This window comes from Trachypithecus francoisi, unplaced genomic scaffold (assembly GCF_009764315.1).
Source record: "Trachypithecus francoisi isolate TF-2019V2 unplaced genomic scaffold, Tfra_2.0 Lachesis_group3, whole genome shotgun sequence".
Taxonomy (NCBI): domain Eukaryota; kingdom Metazoa; phylum Chordata; class Mammalia; order Primates; family Cercopithecidae; genus Trachypithecus; species Trachypithecus francoisi.
In genome coordinates this window covers 35368421-35386145 of record NW_022681468.1, presented here as the reverse complement: position 1 = coordinate 35386145, position 17725 = coordinate 35368421, and the positions used below count along the sequence as shown (strand labels likewise).

General features: G+C 48.5%; 1 protein-coding gene across 1 annotated transcript in view; it reads left to right on the top strand.

Moving 5' to 3' along the window:
• The window catches only part of PLEKHD1 (pleckstrin homology and coiled-coil domain containing D1), a 47308-nt gene extending 30013 nt beyond the window's left edge, over positions 1 to 17295 (top strand). The window contains exons 7-13 of the mRNA XM_033187606.1: positions 9942 to 10036; positions 11890 to 11983; positions 13915 to 14093; positions 14667 to 14799; positions 15172 to 15316; positions 15764 to 15913; positions 16229 to 17295. Of these exons, the coding sequence (XP_033043497.1) occupies positions 9942 to 10036; positions 11890 to 11983; positions 13915 to 14093; positions 14667 to 14799; positions 15172 to 15316; positions 15764 to 15913; positions 16229 to 16398 (966 nt within the window). The 3' untranslated portion in view covers positions 16399 to 17295. The remainder of the gene's footprint in view (positions 1 to 9941; positions 10037 to 11889; positions 11984 to 13914; positions 14094 to 14666; positions 14800 to 15171; positions 15317 to 15763; positions 15914 to 16228) is intronic.
• The last annotated feature ends 430 nt before the right edge of the window (positions 17296 to 17725 follow it).

Genomic DNA, 17725 nt, shown 5'->3' with positions numbered 1-17725 from the left:
CTGAGGCAGGAGAGTCACTTGAACCTAGGAGGCGAAGGTTGCAGTGAGCCAAGATCGCGCCACCGTACTCCAGCCTGGGTTGCAGAGGAAGACTCCATCTCAAAAATAATAAAATAAAATAAATAAAAATAAAAATAAAAAATAAAAGAGTTTAATTGAGCAATGAAAGATTCGTGAATCAGGCAGCCTCCAGAATCACAGCAGACTGACAGAGACTCCAGGTGTGCCTGTGATCAGAACAAATTTATAGACAAAAAAGGTAAAGTGACATACAGAAATCAGAAGTGAGGTACAGAAGCAACAAGATTGGTTACAGCTTGGCATTTGCCTTATTTGAATGCAGTTTGGACATTCAGCAGTCTATGAGAGGTTGAAGTATGGCAGCTGGAATTGGCAACGCTCCGCTATTGTTACAGCTGCATACTACTAAGTTAGGTTTTCAGTTTTGTCTATTAAGCTGGGTTACAGTTCATCCACAAGGACTCAAATATGAAAGTATGGAGTTCTTCCCAGGCCATATTTATTTTGCTTTACCACGCTTATTCACTCTCTGATGCTCTTCCTTTCCTTATATAGATACAAGTTTCTGACCTGTATCATTTTCCTTCTCCCTGTGGACTTCTTTTAACATTTCTTGCAAGGCAGGTCTACTGGCAACAAATTCCCTCTATTTTTGTTTGTCTGAAAAAGTAGTTCTCCTTCACGTTTGAAGGATGATTTTACAGGGTACAGAATTCTAAGTTGGTGTTTTATTCTCTCAATACTTTAAATATTTCACTCCATTCTCTTCTTGCTTTCATGGTTTCTGAGGAGAAATCAGATGTAATTCTTATCTTCTTTCTTCAATATGTAATTTTTTCTTCTTCTGGCTTCTTAAGGTATTTTTCCTCATCTTTGATTTTTTGAAGTTTAAATAAGAAATTTTTAGGTATGGTTTGTTTGGGGCATTTATTCACTTGGTGTTCTTTTAGCTTCCTGGATCTGTGGTTTGATGTCTGACATTAATATGGGAAAACTCTCAGTCATTGCTTCAAATATTGCTTCTAGTCCTTCTTCTGATTATTCTCATTATACATGTTGCACCTTTTGCAGTTGTCACACAGTTCTTCGATATTCTGTTCTGGGGTTTGTTTTTTTTTTTTCCAGCCTTTTTTCTCTTTGCTTTTCAGTTTTGGAAATTTCTATTGTCATAGCCTCAAGCTCAGAGATTTTTTTCCTTGGCCATGTCCAGTCTCACAATGATCCCATCATAGGTGTTCTTCACTCTTTTACAGTGTTTATGATCTCTTGCATTTCTTTTTTATTCTTAGAATTTTCATCTCTCTACTTATGCTATCCATCTGTTCTTGCATGTTGTCTACTTTTGTCATTAAAGTTCTTTACATATTAATCACAGTTTGTGTTTAAACTCCTGGTCTGATAATACCAGCATTTCTGCCGTATCTGACCTGGTTCTGATGCTTGGTCTACCTCTTTGAATTGTGTTTTTTGCCTTCTAGTATGCCTTGTGATTTTTTGTTGAATCCCCTTTATTTTTCCCCCAGCCATGATGTACTGGGTAAAAGGAGTTGTGTGTGTGAATAGACCTTTAGTGATGTGGTGGTGAGCTGCAGTGGGAGGGGAAGCATTCTACAGTCCTATGATTAGATCTTAGCTTTTTGGTGAGTTGCTTCCTTGGACTGTGAACCTCATGTGCTTCTCAGTGCTTTCCTCCACCTTAGGCAGAACAGCATGGGTACAGTGGGCTGGAATTTTGTATTTCCCTTCTCCCAAGTAGGTTACATTCTGATAAAACAGGTTAGGCTCTGGTATAATAGTTTATGTATGGCAGGCTTTGTAAAGAAGAACAGAATGGGCTCAGGCACAGTGTAATCCCAGCACTTTGAAAGGCCAAGGTGGGTGGATCACCTGAGGTCGGGAATTCAAGACCAGCCTGGGTGACATGGCAAAATCCCGTCTCTACTAAAAATACAAAAATTAGCTGGGTGTGGTGGTGCATGCCTGTAGACCCAGCTACATGGAAGATTGAGGCAGGAGAATCGCTTGAACCCATGAGGCAGAGGTTGCAGTGAGCCAAGATCACGCCACTGCACTCCAGCCTGGGTGACAGAGCAAGACTCTGTCTCAACAAACAAACAAACAAACAAACAAACAGAATGCTGTGTTCCATTTCCAAATGGCTGCTTTCCCTTTACATTCACTGAGAACCTGGTAGGGCTCCTGGAGTTATAACTCACAGAAGTGAGGAGACCTCCCTAAGATTGGCCCCCACTGGAGTTTTAACTCTTCAAACTGAACCTCCAGCAATTTGTCAAGTACAGTTCAGGTTTTCCTACCCCAGTACTGGTTCCCATGGAGGTTTCTGCTGGTAGTTTCTGCCTCATTAGTGTGACTCTCTGTATCTGTGTCTTAGGCCATTCTTGCATTGCTATAAAGGAATACCTGAGACTGGGTAATTTATAAAGAAAGGTTTGATTGGCTCATGGTTCTGCAGGCTTTACAGGAAGCATGGTGCTGGCATCTGCACAGCTTCTAGGGAAGCCTCAGGAAGCTTACAATCATGGCAGATGGTGAAGGGGAAGCAGGCATGTCACATGACCACAGCAGGAGCAAGAGAGAGAGTATGGGCGGAGGGAAGTGCCACACACTTCAAACAACCAGATCTCATGTGTACTCAGAGCGAGAGCTCACTTATCACCAAGATGATGGCCCAAGTTATTTATGAAGGATCTGCCCCCATAATCTAACTACCTCCCACCAAGCCCCACCTCCAAGATTAGGGATTACATTTCAATATGAGATTTGGGCAGGAACAAATATCCAAGCTCTATTAATCTGCCTGTCTTTTCAATTTTGGGAATAGAACTTTGCTTTAAGATCTCACTTCTCTGATGATGTAAGAAGACTTGTTGATTTTTCAGTTTGTTTGATTTTTAAATTTATTTTATTTAGAGACAGGGTCTCACTATGTTGCCCAGGATGGTCTCAAACTCCTGGGCTCAAGTGATCCACCTCCCAAAGTGTTGGGATTACAGGCACAAGCCACTGCATCCGGCTTGTTCAGCTTTTTACTTATTAGAATGAAGTGACAACTTCTAAATTCCTTACATGCTGAACTGGAAACTGAAATTCTTCAATTCTCTTTCTTTTTCCTCCTTAATATATAACTTTTCCCTTAATTGTAGAAATCATGTTCTTTGTAGAAAACTTGTAAAACATGAATAAGAATATAAAATTTATCCTTTATCCCATAATTGACAGACAACTGTCACCAAACTTTTTGGTGTTTTTCATTTTAGTCTTTTTTTCCCTATATACTATTCTTATATATGGTATATTTTAAATATAATTATGAGCATATTGGATATTTAGTTTTATAGACTGCCTTTTCATTATATTTTTCATTGTACTCTCATTAACATTATACATTTTTCATGTCATTCAACATCTTTGAAAACATCAATTTTAATGGCAATGTACTGACTCATTGTATGTGATGTTTTATTTAAATAATCTTCTATTTTTGATCCTTCTTACTGACCAAGAAGAAGCAATGAAGGTTTTGAGCAGGGAGTAAGGAAAAAGGGTGGGTAATGTGATTTGATTTCCTTTTTCGGGGGGAGGGCTGTCTCCCTCTATCACCCAGGCTGGAGTGCAATGACACAATCTCAGTTCACTGTAGCCTTGACCTCCTGGGCTCAAGTGATCCTCCTGCCTCAGCCTCCCAAGTAACTGGGACCACAGGTGTACACTACCATGCCCAGCTAATTTTTTGTATTTTTTTGTAGAGATGGGGTTTTACCGTGTTACCCGGGCTGGCCTCGAACTCCTGAGCTCAGGCGATCCACTTGCCTTGGCCTCCCAAAGTGCTGGGATTACAGTGATTTCTATTTTAAATAGTGATGTTGGCTACAATATGGAGAAAAGGATGAAGAGGGGCCAGAAAGAGTGCAAAGAGCCCAGGTGGGAGGCCACTGCATTAGTCCAGGCAAGACCTAATAGCAGTGTGAACCAGAGCAGGGCAGTGAGATGAAGAGAAGTTGCCTGTCGGGTTCTAGAGTAGGGGTTGGGGGTGGGGGGTAATACGAACTGGACTTGAGGGTGGAATGAGAAAGAGTAGAGAGGGGAAGGATGGGGTGAAGCATGACTCCCAAGTTTCTCACCTGCATAAACAGTGGATGGTGGTGCATTCCCTGAGACAGGGTGCACTGGAAGATCACAAGCTCTGGTGGGGAAGATCATGAATTTGTTCTTGGACATGTGTTTGTGATATCTTTGGATAGCTGGAGATATGAAGCCAACAGTTGGATATAAGAGGATGGAGCTCAACCAAGAGTAGGGACTACAGATATCAACATAGGAGTCGTTTGCACATAAATGGCAAATGAAGCAGGGAGGGGCCGGGGAGTGGGAGTGGTCTAGATTGCCTTGGATCTAGTGCGGACAGAGAGAAGGCACGGGCAGCACTCTCTGAACTGAGGCAGTACTCTCTGAACTGAGGCAGTACTTCATGGTAGGGCTGTTGGGAGGATTGCATACAAACTGCTTGCAACATAGGAAGTGCTTAATAAATGATAGCCACTGTCAGTCCATCCAGCTTCCCTCCCGTCCTGTTCACTCTCACTCTGGGCCCAGCCACGTGGGCCAGTCTTGGTTCTTTCAGGGCAGCAGGTTTCCGCAGGGCCTTTGTACCTACCTTTCCTTCTGCCTGGAATGCTCCTTCTTTTTCCTTCTATTGATTCACCTTCGTCTGTCAGCTGAAGAATCATCTGATCTCCCCAAACCTCACATGGCATACCTGCCTCGCGCCCATCAGGGTAGCTCTACATAGAACTATGGTCCCTGCCCTGCATATCATGTATCTTGGTTTGTAATGCTACTCTAATGTATCTGATTATTTTGGTAATATTTGATGTTTGCATTTGATCTAAAATCCTGGTCTGATTTTATCTATCTATCTATCTATCTATCTATCTATCTATCTATCTATCTATCTATTTGAGACATGGCATCACTTTGTCACCCAGGCTGGAGTGCAGTGGCATGATCTCTGCTCACTGCAACCTCTGTCCCTCGAACTCAAGGGATCCTCCTGCCTCAGCCCCTCCAGTAGCTGGAACTACAGGCTTGTACCACCATGCCTGGCTAATTTTTTGTATTTTTATTTTTAGTAGAGATGGAGTTTACCATGTTGGCCTGGCTGCTCTTGAACTCCTGAGCTCAAGCAATCCTCCCACCTCGGCCTCTTATAGTACATGTATGAGCCACCTCTCCTGGCCCTGATTTTTATTAATAGTTGCACTAGACTGTGAGCTCCCTGAGAGCAAGGATACATCTGTTTTTGCTTATCTTCATGTCCTCAGTGCATAGTTTGGCAGATGCTTGAAACATATTAGACAATAAATATGTGTGGCATGAATTAATAGAATTATAAGAAAAAATCTTGCTGAGGTTTTTACTGGAATTGCATTGAGCCTATAAATTAATTGGAAAGAATCTTCACTGTATTAAATCTTCCTAATCAGGAGTCTATGTCACTGCATTCTTTTCAAGAATACAATTAGTTTCACTGAGGATGAGAAATCATGCCCTGTGAAGTGTGGTGAACAGGAATTATTTGGTTTGGAGGAGAGGAGACTTGAGGACAGAATTGCTCTTTTAAATACTTGAAGAGAAAAGAGGTTAGTCTTGTTTTATGGCCTCAAGGGGGATAAGCCGTACCCATTGAAGGATTATGAGGTAGGCAGCTTTTGGCTCAAGTAGAGTTGGTGGTGGAAATGGGGTGCCTCCTCCCCTAGGTGTGCTTGAGCAGCCCAGAGTGGCCGGGCTTTGGCTGCTATCCTTGGCTTTGCCTGTGTTTTGTTTTGCTAAGAGGTGTTCCCTAGCTCTTATTTTGGTGACAGGGACATGCAGGCTTCCTAGCTGAGGAGAGGGGCTTCAGGAGAGAGTATAGCTGAGACAGAGAGAAAGGCCCAGGAAGCCAGGCAGCTGCTGAAGGGAGAAAAAATGTGGGCAAGGGACAGAGATGGCTTATGAGATTTTGGAGGGGAATTTTGCTCCATGAATGAAATAGAACGCTCTCATTGAAGCCCCACAAAACTTTCAACAAAAATCTTCATTATTCATAAATGCTTTTGTATTTGTAGCTGTCAGGGAGTGGCAGTGCTGAGCATAGCAGAGGGTTTAGCCTGTAAGGAAAAGGCTTTTATCAGGGTTGTTCAGGGGTGAAATGGGCTGTCATGAGAGCCAGTCAAGCAGAGCTTGGACCATCTCTTGGCAGGAAAACCAAGCAGATCAAAGCATCTGATGGAGGCCTCGATTGCTTTTAAAGTTCCTTTGACCCTGGAAGGTTCTGATTCATGGGTGCCTGTTTCTCTGGCCCTTTAACAGAGCAATAAATGCTGCCCGGGTACATGTAGTACAGACTCAGGTAGAAAAGCACCTTATCGCACATATCTGGGACAACTGGGGAAAGGAGGGGATTCCAATCATTCCAAGCCAAATGATTGTCTTGCCATATTATTTTCAGGTGGATCAGATTCACTTTCTGCTTCTCAGAGGCATAGCTGGGATCTGCTGGCTTCACGAGGCACTTAAATGCCAGGGAGGGAAGGAATGGGTTTTAATCATTGACGCTCCTCCCATTTTCAACTGCGAAAAGATACCCCAGCGTAATATTAAGTAATGGGAAATACTTGCAAGTTGGAGAGTCAGAGAAAGGGGCTTTCCAGGGATGGGGTGGAGCCTCCAGGTGGGTCCAGGGTGATCATTTCTGAAGCAGCAGAGGCCTCAGACCCGTAAGAGCTGGGCGCCTGGCCATGCATGGTGGCTCACGCCTATAATCCCAGCACTTTGGGAGGCCAAGGTGGGTGGATCACCCGAGGTCAGGAGTTTGAGACCAGCCTGGCCAACAGGGTGGAACCTCAACTCTACTGAAAATACAAAAATTAGCCAGGTGTGGTGGTGTGCGCCTGTAATCCCAGCTACTAGGGAGGCTGAGACAGGATAATTGCTTGAACCAGGGAGGCGGAGGTTGCAGTGAGCCGAGATTGTGCCACTGCACTCCAGCCTGAGTGACAGAGTGAGACTCTGTCTCAAAAAAAAAAAAAAAAAAGAGCTGGGCGCCTTTGTGATTTTTCCGGTGTAAGCCCAGGGATGCTCACAGCTCGTAATTTCCCCAGGCCTCTAAACGGCTCTGCGCCAGCAGGCAGAGCCCACTGAGGAGAGGGAATATGTGAGGTTTGTTGAATCTGAGGCTATAAAGAGGTTTATCGTCATTAGCAATATCCAATATCATGTGTTAGCTACTGAGAATGAATAAAATAGGGAGTTTCAAACTTTTCTGAAGCTCCAAACTCTTATTTCATCAAAGAGGGGTTAGGGTCTATAAGGAGAAAATTTTATTGTGAGGCCAAGGCAGGCAGATCACCTGAGGTCAGGAGTTTGAGACCAGTCTGGCCAACATGGTGAAACCCCATCTCTACTAAAAATACAGAAATTAGCCAGGTGTGGTGGTGAGTGCCTGTAATCCCAGCTACTCAGGAGGCTGGGGCCGAAGAATTGCTTGAATCTGGGAGGCGGAGGTTGCAGTGAGCTGAGATTGTGCCACCGTACTCCAGCCTGGGCAACAGTGAGACTCCATCTCAAAAAAAATAAAATAAAATAAAATTTTAATTATATTTACATTATGTCTATATATGGTATCTCACATATAGACACTGGTTGCCATGGCAGGCGGAAGGGAACGTAGCACATCACTCATTGCCTCTTAAAGGCAACTGCCTGTAAGTAACCCACTTCTGCTCTCATTCCATTGGCTTTAGCTAGTCCTACAGACCCACTCACCTTTAGCAGGTGCACTGTGGCCATGCGGTGTGCCCAGAAGGAGCATCAGAATACCAGTGAGAGCTGGGCTTGGTGGCTCGAGCCTGTGGTCCCAGATACTCAGGAGGCTGAGGCAGGAGGATGGCTTGAGCTTGGGAGTTCAAGGCTGCAGTGAGCTATGATTGTGACACTGCATGAGTGCCACTCTGCCTGAGTGACAGAGACTCCATCTCTAAAAATAATAATATTAATAATAATACCAGTGAGCAGGCCGGGCGCGGTGGCTCAAGCCTGTAATCCCAGCACTTTGGGAGGCCGAGATGGGTGGATCACGAGGTCAGGAGACCGAGACCATCCTGGCTAACACGGTGAAACCCCGTCTCTACTAAAAAAAAAAATACAAAAAACTAGCCGGGCGAGGAGGCGGGCGCCTGTAGTCCAGCTACTCAGGAGGCTGAGGCAGGAGAATGGCGTAAACCTGGGAGGCGGAGCTTGCAGTGAGCTGAGATCCGGCCACTGTGCTCCAGCCTGGGCGACAGAGCGAGACTCTGTCTCAAAAAAAAAATAAAAAAAATAAAAAAAAATAATAATAATACCAGTGAGCAGCGAGCAGCCTTGGTGGTGACAACGTTTGGCAAACTGAGGTCAGTTTGTAACCAATGATCCATGCCCAAAGTGCCAATAATGATTAGAAAGGAAAGAAATAGCAACTCTTTGGGCAAGTAGTTTAGAGATGGAGGTCATAGGATTTGAATGCAGGCTCCTTCCTCTGCCTCATATTTTATTCCTTCTTTGCATCTCCTCAAGGCCCATGGCAACTTCTGCATATAGACAGCCTTCCTCCCCAGTGGGGTTTCCATTAAATTTGGGAACAAAGCCCCCAGGTGAAAATGAGAGTGGAATTTGGAGCTGGAAGATGAGAAAGGAATTGAATATGGAAATAATATCCTCCCACAGTGTAAAATGTGGAGGAACAAAGCAGTTGTCACAAAAATGGTTCAAGCCAAACTACATGAAATGTGCCCCCCATGCCACCTGCCACTGAACCCCAGGAAAATAGGACTCCTGGAGGATGCATACTTGCTGGGAAAACACTTGAGCTTCCTGGGATTCCTGAAGGGGCAAGTCTGGTCCCCTGGGGCCTGTCTTGCATTTTCTAGTTCTCCTCCACTTTGGGGCCGGAGTAGAGGAAGCCGAAGTCACCTGGAGTCATTGCTTCCCAGGTACCTCGAGAAAAAAAAGAGTCCTTATTCTCTGACTTTGGGGTTGGGAATAGCTTTTCCTTGCCACTTCTTTTTTTTTTTTTTTTTTTTTTTTTTTTTTTTTTTTGAGGCGGAGTCTCGCTCTGTCGCCCGGACTGGAGTGCAGTGGCCGGATCTCAGCTCACTGCAAGCTCCGCCTCCCGGGTTTACGCCATTCTCCTGCCTCAGCCTCCCGAGTAGCTGGGACTACAGGCGCCCGCCACCTCGCCCGGCTAGTTTTTGTATTTTTAGTAGAGACGGGGTTTCACTGTGTTAGCCAGGATGGTCTCGATCTCCTGACCTCGTGATCCGCCCGTCTCGGCCTCCCAAAGTGCTGGGATTACAGGCTTGAGCCACCGCGCCCGGCCCTTCCTTGCCACTTCTAACAGACATCACTCCAGGGATCTTGAATGGAAATACACACTCAACACTCTTTTCTCCGGGTGTGAGGGACAGTCAACCTGCCTGATGGTGGCAGTGACTGAGGCTGCACACACTCAACACTCTTTTCTCCGGGTGTGAGGGACAGTCAACCTGCCTGATGGTGGCAGTGACTGAGGCTGCCCTGCGGAGTAGACATTTAGAATTCTAGTTTCCTCCAGCCACAGCGAGTAATGTTGGGAGTGTTCCTAAACCCAGTCTTCAGCATGCAAAATGTATTTTCAGTGGGCTCAGTTCATCATGGATTTTGGGTTTGTCAAGACTACATGTCATTGAGTGGTGCCAGTGGGCCTTAGAACTTAATTCCCGGTCTGGTGCAGCACATGCCCCACGCTGTGCCAAATGCCAGAGGGTCCTGTGGGATAGAGTGGGGGATCCTGATCTCAGGGCTCCTTTGCTGCCTGTGACTCTTCTCTTCCTCTCTGGTCTCTTCAGGAGCTTGAGCGCCTTAACCAGGTGCTGGAGGCCGAGAAGCAGCAGTTCGAGGAGGTGGTACAGGAGCTGAGAATGGAGCAGGAGCAGATCAAGAGGTGGTGGTGGTGCCCGGGAATTGGGGGTGCCACTAAATTAGGGCATGCAGAGCCCACCTTCCCCGTCAGACCTGAGGAGGCCCCCACCTCAGAGATGCTATCTTCCTAAGGCTCCAGGCTCTATCCCAGTTTGAGTCTATCTTCCAAGGCTCCAGGCGTGGGTGTTCCCAGAAGAATCTGCAGACTCCTCTGCCCCAAACAAACGGGCTCATTTCTGCCCACTAGAGCATAAGGCATCGGAGCATCCCTCTAAGCCACAAAGCCCCTTGCCTTCATGAAAGCCTCTCTCACCCAGGGCCAGACAGGACATGCTGGCCTAGGGATGCCTGCTGTTGGCCAGGACCCTCAATATTCGCTGTCTTTCCTGCATAGTCCTTTTTGGGAATGTGTCATTTGAGATCTTTAGTACCATGTATTGTTTGTAAACCTAGTTGTACATTATAATCATCTACTGAATTATAATCTCTTGAAGGTAGAGCCTAGAGATCTCTCTATATATATGTATACATATATATATACTTATATCTATCTATCTATCTATCTACCTATCTATTTATCTATCTATCCATCCATCTATCATCTATCTATGTTTGTTTGCTTGTTTTTGAGACAGTCTCACTCTGTAACCCAGGCTGGAGTGCAGTGGTGCAATCTGCTCACCGCAGCCCCGCCTCCTGGGTTCAAGTGATTGTTGTGCCTCAGCCTCCTGAGTAGCTGGGATTACAGACATGCACCACCATGCTCGGCTAATTTTTGTAATTTTAGTAGACACAGGGTTTTGCCATGTTGGCCAGACTGGTCTCCAACACCTGACCTCAATGATCCTCCCACCTTGGCCTCCCAAAGTGTTGGGATTACAGGCATGAGCTGCCGCACTGGGCCAGAAATCTATATATTTTTTAAAAACACCCCAGGTGAGTCTGAGGCAGCCTCCAGGAATGTGGAGACTACTGCCGTGGGTGGTGGTGGTCATCATCATCATCCTCATCCTCATCATTATCATCACCACACATAATCAGTGATAGCCCAGAAACAGTTTTCTTGTAACTACCTTATCCAAGGGTATCAATTAACTATATATTTTGAGGAGGGAAAAACCCAGAGGCTGTTACTAAGTAAATAGCCAAGCACCTACTCAGCTTCCAGAATGTTGCCAGGTACTAGAAGGAGTAGAAGACAAGTCCACTCCCTTGAAGAGTGGACATATGATCTGGTTGGGGAAACCAGGTTCGCACCCAGGAAACATGCAGATTTCCCATGTTACGGGAATTGAGACACATGCATGATCCTTGTGATCCTTGTGGGCTTGAATACAGGGCTGATTGAGATAGGCCTTGAAAGGTGAGTAGGATTTAGAAAATTGGGCAGAAGAAGGGAAGGATGAGGGAAGGATCCCAGTAGGATGAGGGAAAACTAGTGTAAAAGCCTAAGGTGACTGAAGCTTGTGAAGAAGGCAGCAAGGAGCTTGTTACCCCAGAGAGAGGCCTTAGCCATGTTCTATGTCAGAATGACCATGGGTTCTAGCAAGTACTGTCCAGAGAAGACAGGGTGAGGCCGGGGTCCCTTTGTTTCTCCAGTGTTTCCCTCTGCCTGTGGGGTGGCCCTAGGTTTATTCCAGGTGACAGATGCATGTGTACCTGGAGGAAGTGACTCCAACCCATGTGGCTAGGACTTCCTTTCAGCTCCAGGCCCCTACTGCTGCTGTCAGGGCCCAGCTGTGCAGAGGGGTTGGCCATTCAAGAGCCTTTCTCAGTACCAACAGGAAGTGAAGCAAAAGCATTTCTATATGCAGAGGTGATTGGTGGGGGGTGGGGAGAGTGGGCACTGCCATATTCAGCCCTCTGTCCCCACAGGGAGCTGGAACTGACTGCAAGATGCCTTAAGGGTGTAGAACAAGAGAAAAAGGAACTGAGGCGCCTCACGGAGTCCTTGCAGCAGACGCTGGAGGTGAGGGGCCACTGGTGGGTTAGTTGACCAGGTGGCAGGCTGGTTGGTTGGACCACATGACACTGTTTTTTCCAGCAGTGTTTCACCAGGGGGTGATCTGTAAGAGAAATGGGCATGGAGGGGTGCTGATCTAAAGGATCTCTTCTCTATGGGTCATTGAAAGCTCCAGCCCAGGCATGAGGCCCAAGGCAAGAAGTGTCTGTTCTCAGACCCAAAAGGACAAATTCAGGCTTGTTCGTGCTATTACGACGGCCTCAGGAAATCCACCTCTGGTGCTTATATTTTTATTATTATTATTATTATTATTTTGAGACAGAGTCATGCTCTGTTGCCCAGGCTGGAGTGCAGTGGCGCAATCTCAGCTCACTGCAAACTCTGCCTCCCGAGTTCACACCATTCTCCTCCCTCAGCCTCCCAAGTAGCTGCGACTACAGGCACCCGCCACCACACCCGGCTAATTTTTGTATTTTTAGTAGAGACGAGGTTTCACCTTGTTAACCAGGATGATCTCGATCTCCTGACCTCATGATCTGCCTACCTCGGCCTCCCAAAGTGCTGGGATTACACACGTGAGCCACCGCACCCAGCCAGGTGCTTTTATTTTTATAGCAGATGGAGGATTGGTTGAGGTGGGCAGTGGAGCCACCCACCACTTCCTTCTTGTGTCTTGTTTACTTAGCTGCTCCTGAGTGACATTGAACCTAAAGGGAAATCAACTGCCACGTCACCATCATCTGATACCACAGAAAGTGGGATGGGAAGGGGAGGTGACATGCCTCAAGGACAAAGTACAAACTCCTTAGCATGGCAAGCAAGTACAAACTCTGGCCCCAGCCTCCCCTTCCCTCTTGCCTCACTCTTCCCTCTGCTGCCCCTCCATGCACGGCACAAAGACTCCCAACCCCTGCTCCAAACCGTGGAGCTCAGGTATCCCAAGGAAGCAAGCTCTGTCATGCTCCATACCTTTGTCCATACTGTTCCTTCTACACAGTGTAGCATTTCCACCTCTTCTCTGCTTGGAGAACTTCTATTCACACCCTTCTAAGACTCAGCTCAAATGTCTCCTCAGTCAAGCTTCACTAATTTTCTAGGCAGGTATCTACTCTGAGCTCTTGGCTCCCATGGCATTTTGTACACATTTTATGGGACTTAACATGCTAGGTGTGTATTCCAAACTGTGAATTTCACTAGACTGTGTTTTCATGGTCTCTCCAAGCCCATCCCCTGAAGTGGGCCTGGCACATATGGTATATGGCCCAAATCTGCGCTGTATCCATGAATTACCATCAAGGCTGCAAAGGTTTCTTGTCTCCCTTGACTGACTGGAGCCTTGGAGCTTGTGGAGCCTTTATTCATTTATGTTTCCCTGTTTCACATCGTGGGAGGTGGTTCCCATGGATATTTTCAACTCTGCTTCTGCGTAATGCCATTTAGTACAAGATCCCAGTCTGATAAATGGAGAGGACATCTCTTTTTTTTTGGTGGGGGGACAGGTTCTGGCTGTGTTGCCAAGGCTGGAATGCAGTGGTGCAATCATAGCTCACTGCAGCCTCGCTCTGTTTGTGAGAGCATCTAAATCTGTTCTTGGGCTGGTGTTCCTGTTGGGTGTTTTTCACGTAAGCCCAATATGTCTCCTCACTCAGCCCTGGAGGAGCCAGGACCCCAGAAGGTCATGCGACCCCCTTCTGGTAGGTGCTGTCTCCACTGGAAGGCACTTTGGGTTCCTTTATGGCTCTTGATGGAGGAGTAACCTTGCCCTCTTGTGGCAGAGATCTGGGCCTTTTAGCTCTGGAGAAGAATGAAGACATTTCAGCAGCCACAGAGGACTGAGAGAGGAGTGGGTCACTCCCCGGAAGGGAAAAGCAGGTGAGGGCAGCCACCTTGGAGAACCTAAGTTGAGCTTTTCTTTTCCTTCCCTCCCTCCATGCCAGGAACTCTCCATAGAGAAGAAGAAAACCCTGGAAATGCTGGAGGAGAATGAGAACCACCGGCAGACACTGGCCAATCAGAGTGAGCAGCCCCCTCCCAGCGGGGGTCTCCATAGCAACCTACAGCAGATCGAAGAGAAGATGCAGCAGCTCTTAGAGGAGAAGCTCCTGGCAGAGAAGCGGTGAGGGAGCCCCAACCCCTGAGGACACCATCGGCTTTGGGGTCTGGGGACTTTCCTTGAACTGGACACCCGGACTCTTGGGTTCTGCTTGGCACTGACCAAGTAGGGCTCACTCACTTCCTTTTGCCTAGGACTCTGTTTCCCCACCAGGAAAGTGGGAAGAGAACTTTCACTACCCAAAACTGGCTTGATAATTATCTCGTGCAGTGGTGTGAACCATGCAGAGTTACTAGGTCCTTGTCACCATGCTTTGTGGAAGGCTGGGCAAGTTTTTAAGCCCCCTTTTACAAATGAGGAAATGGAGCCTCAGAGGAGTTGTATGATTTTTCTGAGGTCACAGAACTAGCAAGCTCTGGACCCAGGACTCCAGTCTTCTGACTCTAAACCTAGGGCTCCCAGCACTGACCACACCATCCGTCTCATCCCCTGGGTGCATGGACTCACAAAGTTCAGGAGCTCATGAAGCCTGGGATTCAAGGTTTCTCCAGCCCAGTCTCTAAGGGGAGTTGTCCACCCATTGGCAATCCCATCTGGCGAGTGAGCATTGAGTAAGTGCCTCTTCTGTCCCCACAGGATGAAGGAGAACGAGGAGCGCTCACGGGCCCTGGAGGAGGAGCGTGAGTTCTACTCCAGCCAGTCCCAGGCACTGCAGAACTCGCTGCAGGAGCTGACAGCAGAGAAGCAGCAGGCTGAGCGGGAGCTCAAGGTGCTGTGACCTGGCCTGCTGGGAGCAGCTGGTGCCAGGGCCCTTCCCTTCCCCTGGAGACTCCTGTGCCACCCCTGTACTTTACTGGGTAGCTGCATGAATTATCTCTGTCGGTCTGACCAGATGGCCAGGCACGAGGGGTAGAACCATCACGAAGGAAAGCAGTGAGTCTGCTGCATCATTGACAGACAGCTGCTGGGTGCAGGTGCCAAGTCCAGTCCATCTGGTTCAAAGGGTAATACTCAGAGGCAGGATGTGATAACTCCCATCCAAGCCCATTGAGCCAGGGGTGACCAGGGAAGGCTTCTGGGGAAGATGGCAGCTGCTTCCAGGACCTGACTTCCCTTCTCATTTCCCTCTCCTCAACCTCAGGCTGAGGTGAAGGTCCGCATGGACCTGGAGAGGCGACTCCGGGAGGCAGAGGGGGCCTTGCGAAGCCTGGAACAGGGGCTGAATTCCAAGGTGCGGAATAAGGAGAAGGAGGAGAGGATGCGGGCTGATGTGAGCCATCTGAAAAGTAAGCTCTGCCTCTGGGTCCTGGCCCCCAACCTTGGCACTCAGCCCCAGATGGGATACCGGCCCTATAGAGCCAGGAACCCCATATAGGCTCTTCTATGCATGAGGTGCTCTATGGCTATTGAAGGATTTCTTCTCCAGTTACCTGCCTGCATGCATCTCAGCACCACTGCTTTCTTGTGGCTGTTGGACCTGCGGTGGGGGGAAAGCCGGAGCTTCTTCCATTATCAAAAGCTCAGAGCTCTGTTCTCAGCAGGCCTGCCCTGAGATGGCTGCAGATTGTGGTTTGAAAGGCAAAGAAAGTCCACTTCAGCAGGTGGCTCTGGAATCTCAAGGGACGGGGTCAGCATATTTCCTACTCAACCTCACCAGGATCCTTGGGAGGGGAGGGACTGGCTGAGGGTAAGGATACAGTCGAACCACACCCTTCCTGGCCCTGCCACCACAGGATTCTTTGAGGAGTGCATCCGGAATGCCGAGCTGGAGGCCAAGATGCCCGTGATCATGAAGAACTCTGTGTACATCCATAAGGCAGCCACTCGCCGCATCAAGAGCTGCCGCTTCCACCGGCGCCGGTCTAGCACCTCCTGGAATGACAGTGAGTGTGGCTGTCTGTGTGCCCTGGTAGGGTGGTGACAAGGCAGGAAGAGGGCAACATGGGGAGCCAGAAGGGTTGGCCCAGCTCTGAGGCTCGATAGTGTGGCCTTGAACCTGGCCCCACCATCCTTGGGCAAATGGGTGAATTCTCAGGGCCCTGGGTTTCTCAAAGGATATGGAAGCTCATGGGTGAGAAGGGACTGGAAGAAGCTTGGCACACATAAGGGAGTGAGGGGATGGTGTGAGGCTGGGGACAGGGCCAGGCCTTCGTGGAGGGAGCACTGTTCACAGGACTGTCGGGCTCCTGTTTTCCCAGTGAAGCCGTCCCAGTCCTTCATGACCTCCCAGCTGGATGCCAACAACATGGAGGAGCTAAAGGAGGTGGCCAAGCGGCTCAGCAGGGACCAGCGCTTCCGGGAATCCATCTACCACATCATGGCCACCCAGCCTGGAGCCCCCTCAGTGCTCTCCCGGGGGGGAAAGTGATGGGTGCTCCTCCCCTGCTTCCCAAGTCTCCCCTGGATGGGCCGGGAGGGGAAGGGGTGGCAGAGGGAGGCCTCACTCTACTGGCTCCCGGCCTCTCTGGTCTGGAGCCTGCCTCTCCTCTGGGCCAGAGCTCCACTTCGGGGCCAGCCTTGCCCTCAAAGGACATGGACGCTGCCTTCCTCACCCTCACCCCACACCCCACCTTTGGGTCCACACCAGGGCTGTGCAGGCCCGAGCTGGGTGCTGGTTGTCATGGTGAGGTGAGGACAGGACCTGGTTGTATGTGGAGATTTACGTTGATTGGGGAGTGGGGTGGGGAGGGGCTATCTACCACTGTGCCGTCAGCCAGGGCCTGCCCCACAGAGGAAGATGGCAGCCCTCCCTGGTGCCCACTGGACCTCTCTGGGGCTCTGCTGCCCTGCCCCTGGTCCTCACCTACCCACCTTGACATTCCTTTTTCCCCAGGGTTTCCTGACTATCCCTTTGTTTCTGACACTCAGCAAAATGTCCCTCAGCTGAGGCCCCTCATTTATACCACATCTTGGTGTAGGGAGGAAAGGGGCCTAGGACAGCAGCTTCTGGGTTCCTGACATACCACACACCTGCCACAGTGCCGCTTTTCCTGAGCTCAGGCCCTGGCTGTGGGGTCACCCACTGATTCCCCTCCTCCTCTGGTGAGCTCACTCACAGCCTCGGCACCTTGCGAGGGCAGAATGATGGTGCCGTGTCCCTCCTGCATGTGCACCTGGGGCCCTGGCTGGGAGTTGGGGCCAGCAGTGATGCTGGGGCCTCCCCCAGAGGACACATAACAAGCTCAGGAGTGGGCCAGGCACAGTGGCTCACGCCTGTAATCCCAGCACTTTGAGAGGCTAAGGCGGGAGGATTACTTGAAGTCAAGAGTTTGAGACCAGCCTGGTCAATATGGCAAAACCCTGTCTCTACAAAAAATAAAATAAAATAAAATAAAATAAAATAAAATAAAATAAAATAAAATAAATAGCTGGGCATGGTGGTGCATGCCTGTAGTCTCAGCTACTTGGGAGACTGAAATGAGGGGATTTCTCGAGCCTGGGAGGTTGAGGCTGCAGTGAGCTGAGATCGTGCCACTGCACTCCAGCTAAGGTGACAGAGCAAGACCTGTCTCAAACAAACACAAAACAAGCTCAGGAGTGAAGGAAAGTCACTCTGGTTCCTGCATTATGTATACCTGGTTGGGCAGGGAGGCAGTGTTCCTGCTGGTCGAGAGATCACAGATGTCTCCTTCCCAGCTGCCCCTGCTCTAGTCACCTTGCTGCCTCCTCTCCCTGCAGAGACTTCAGCCTGTGAA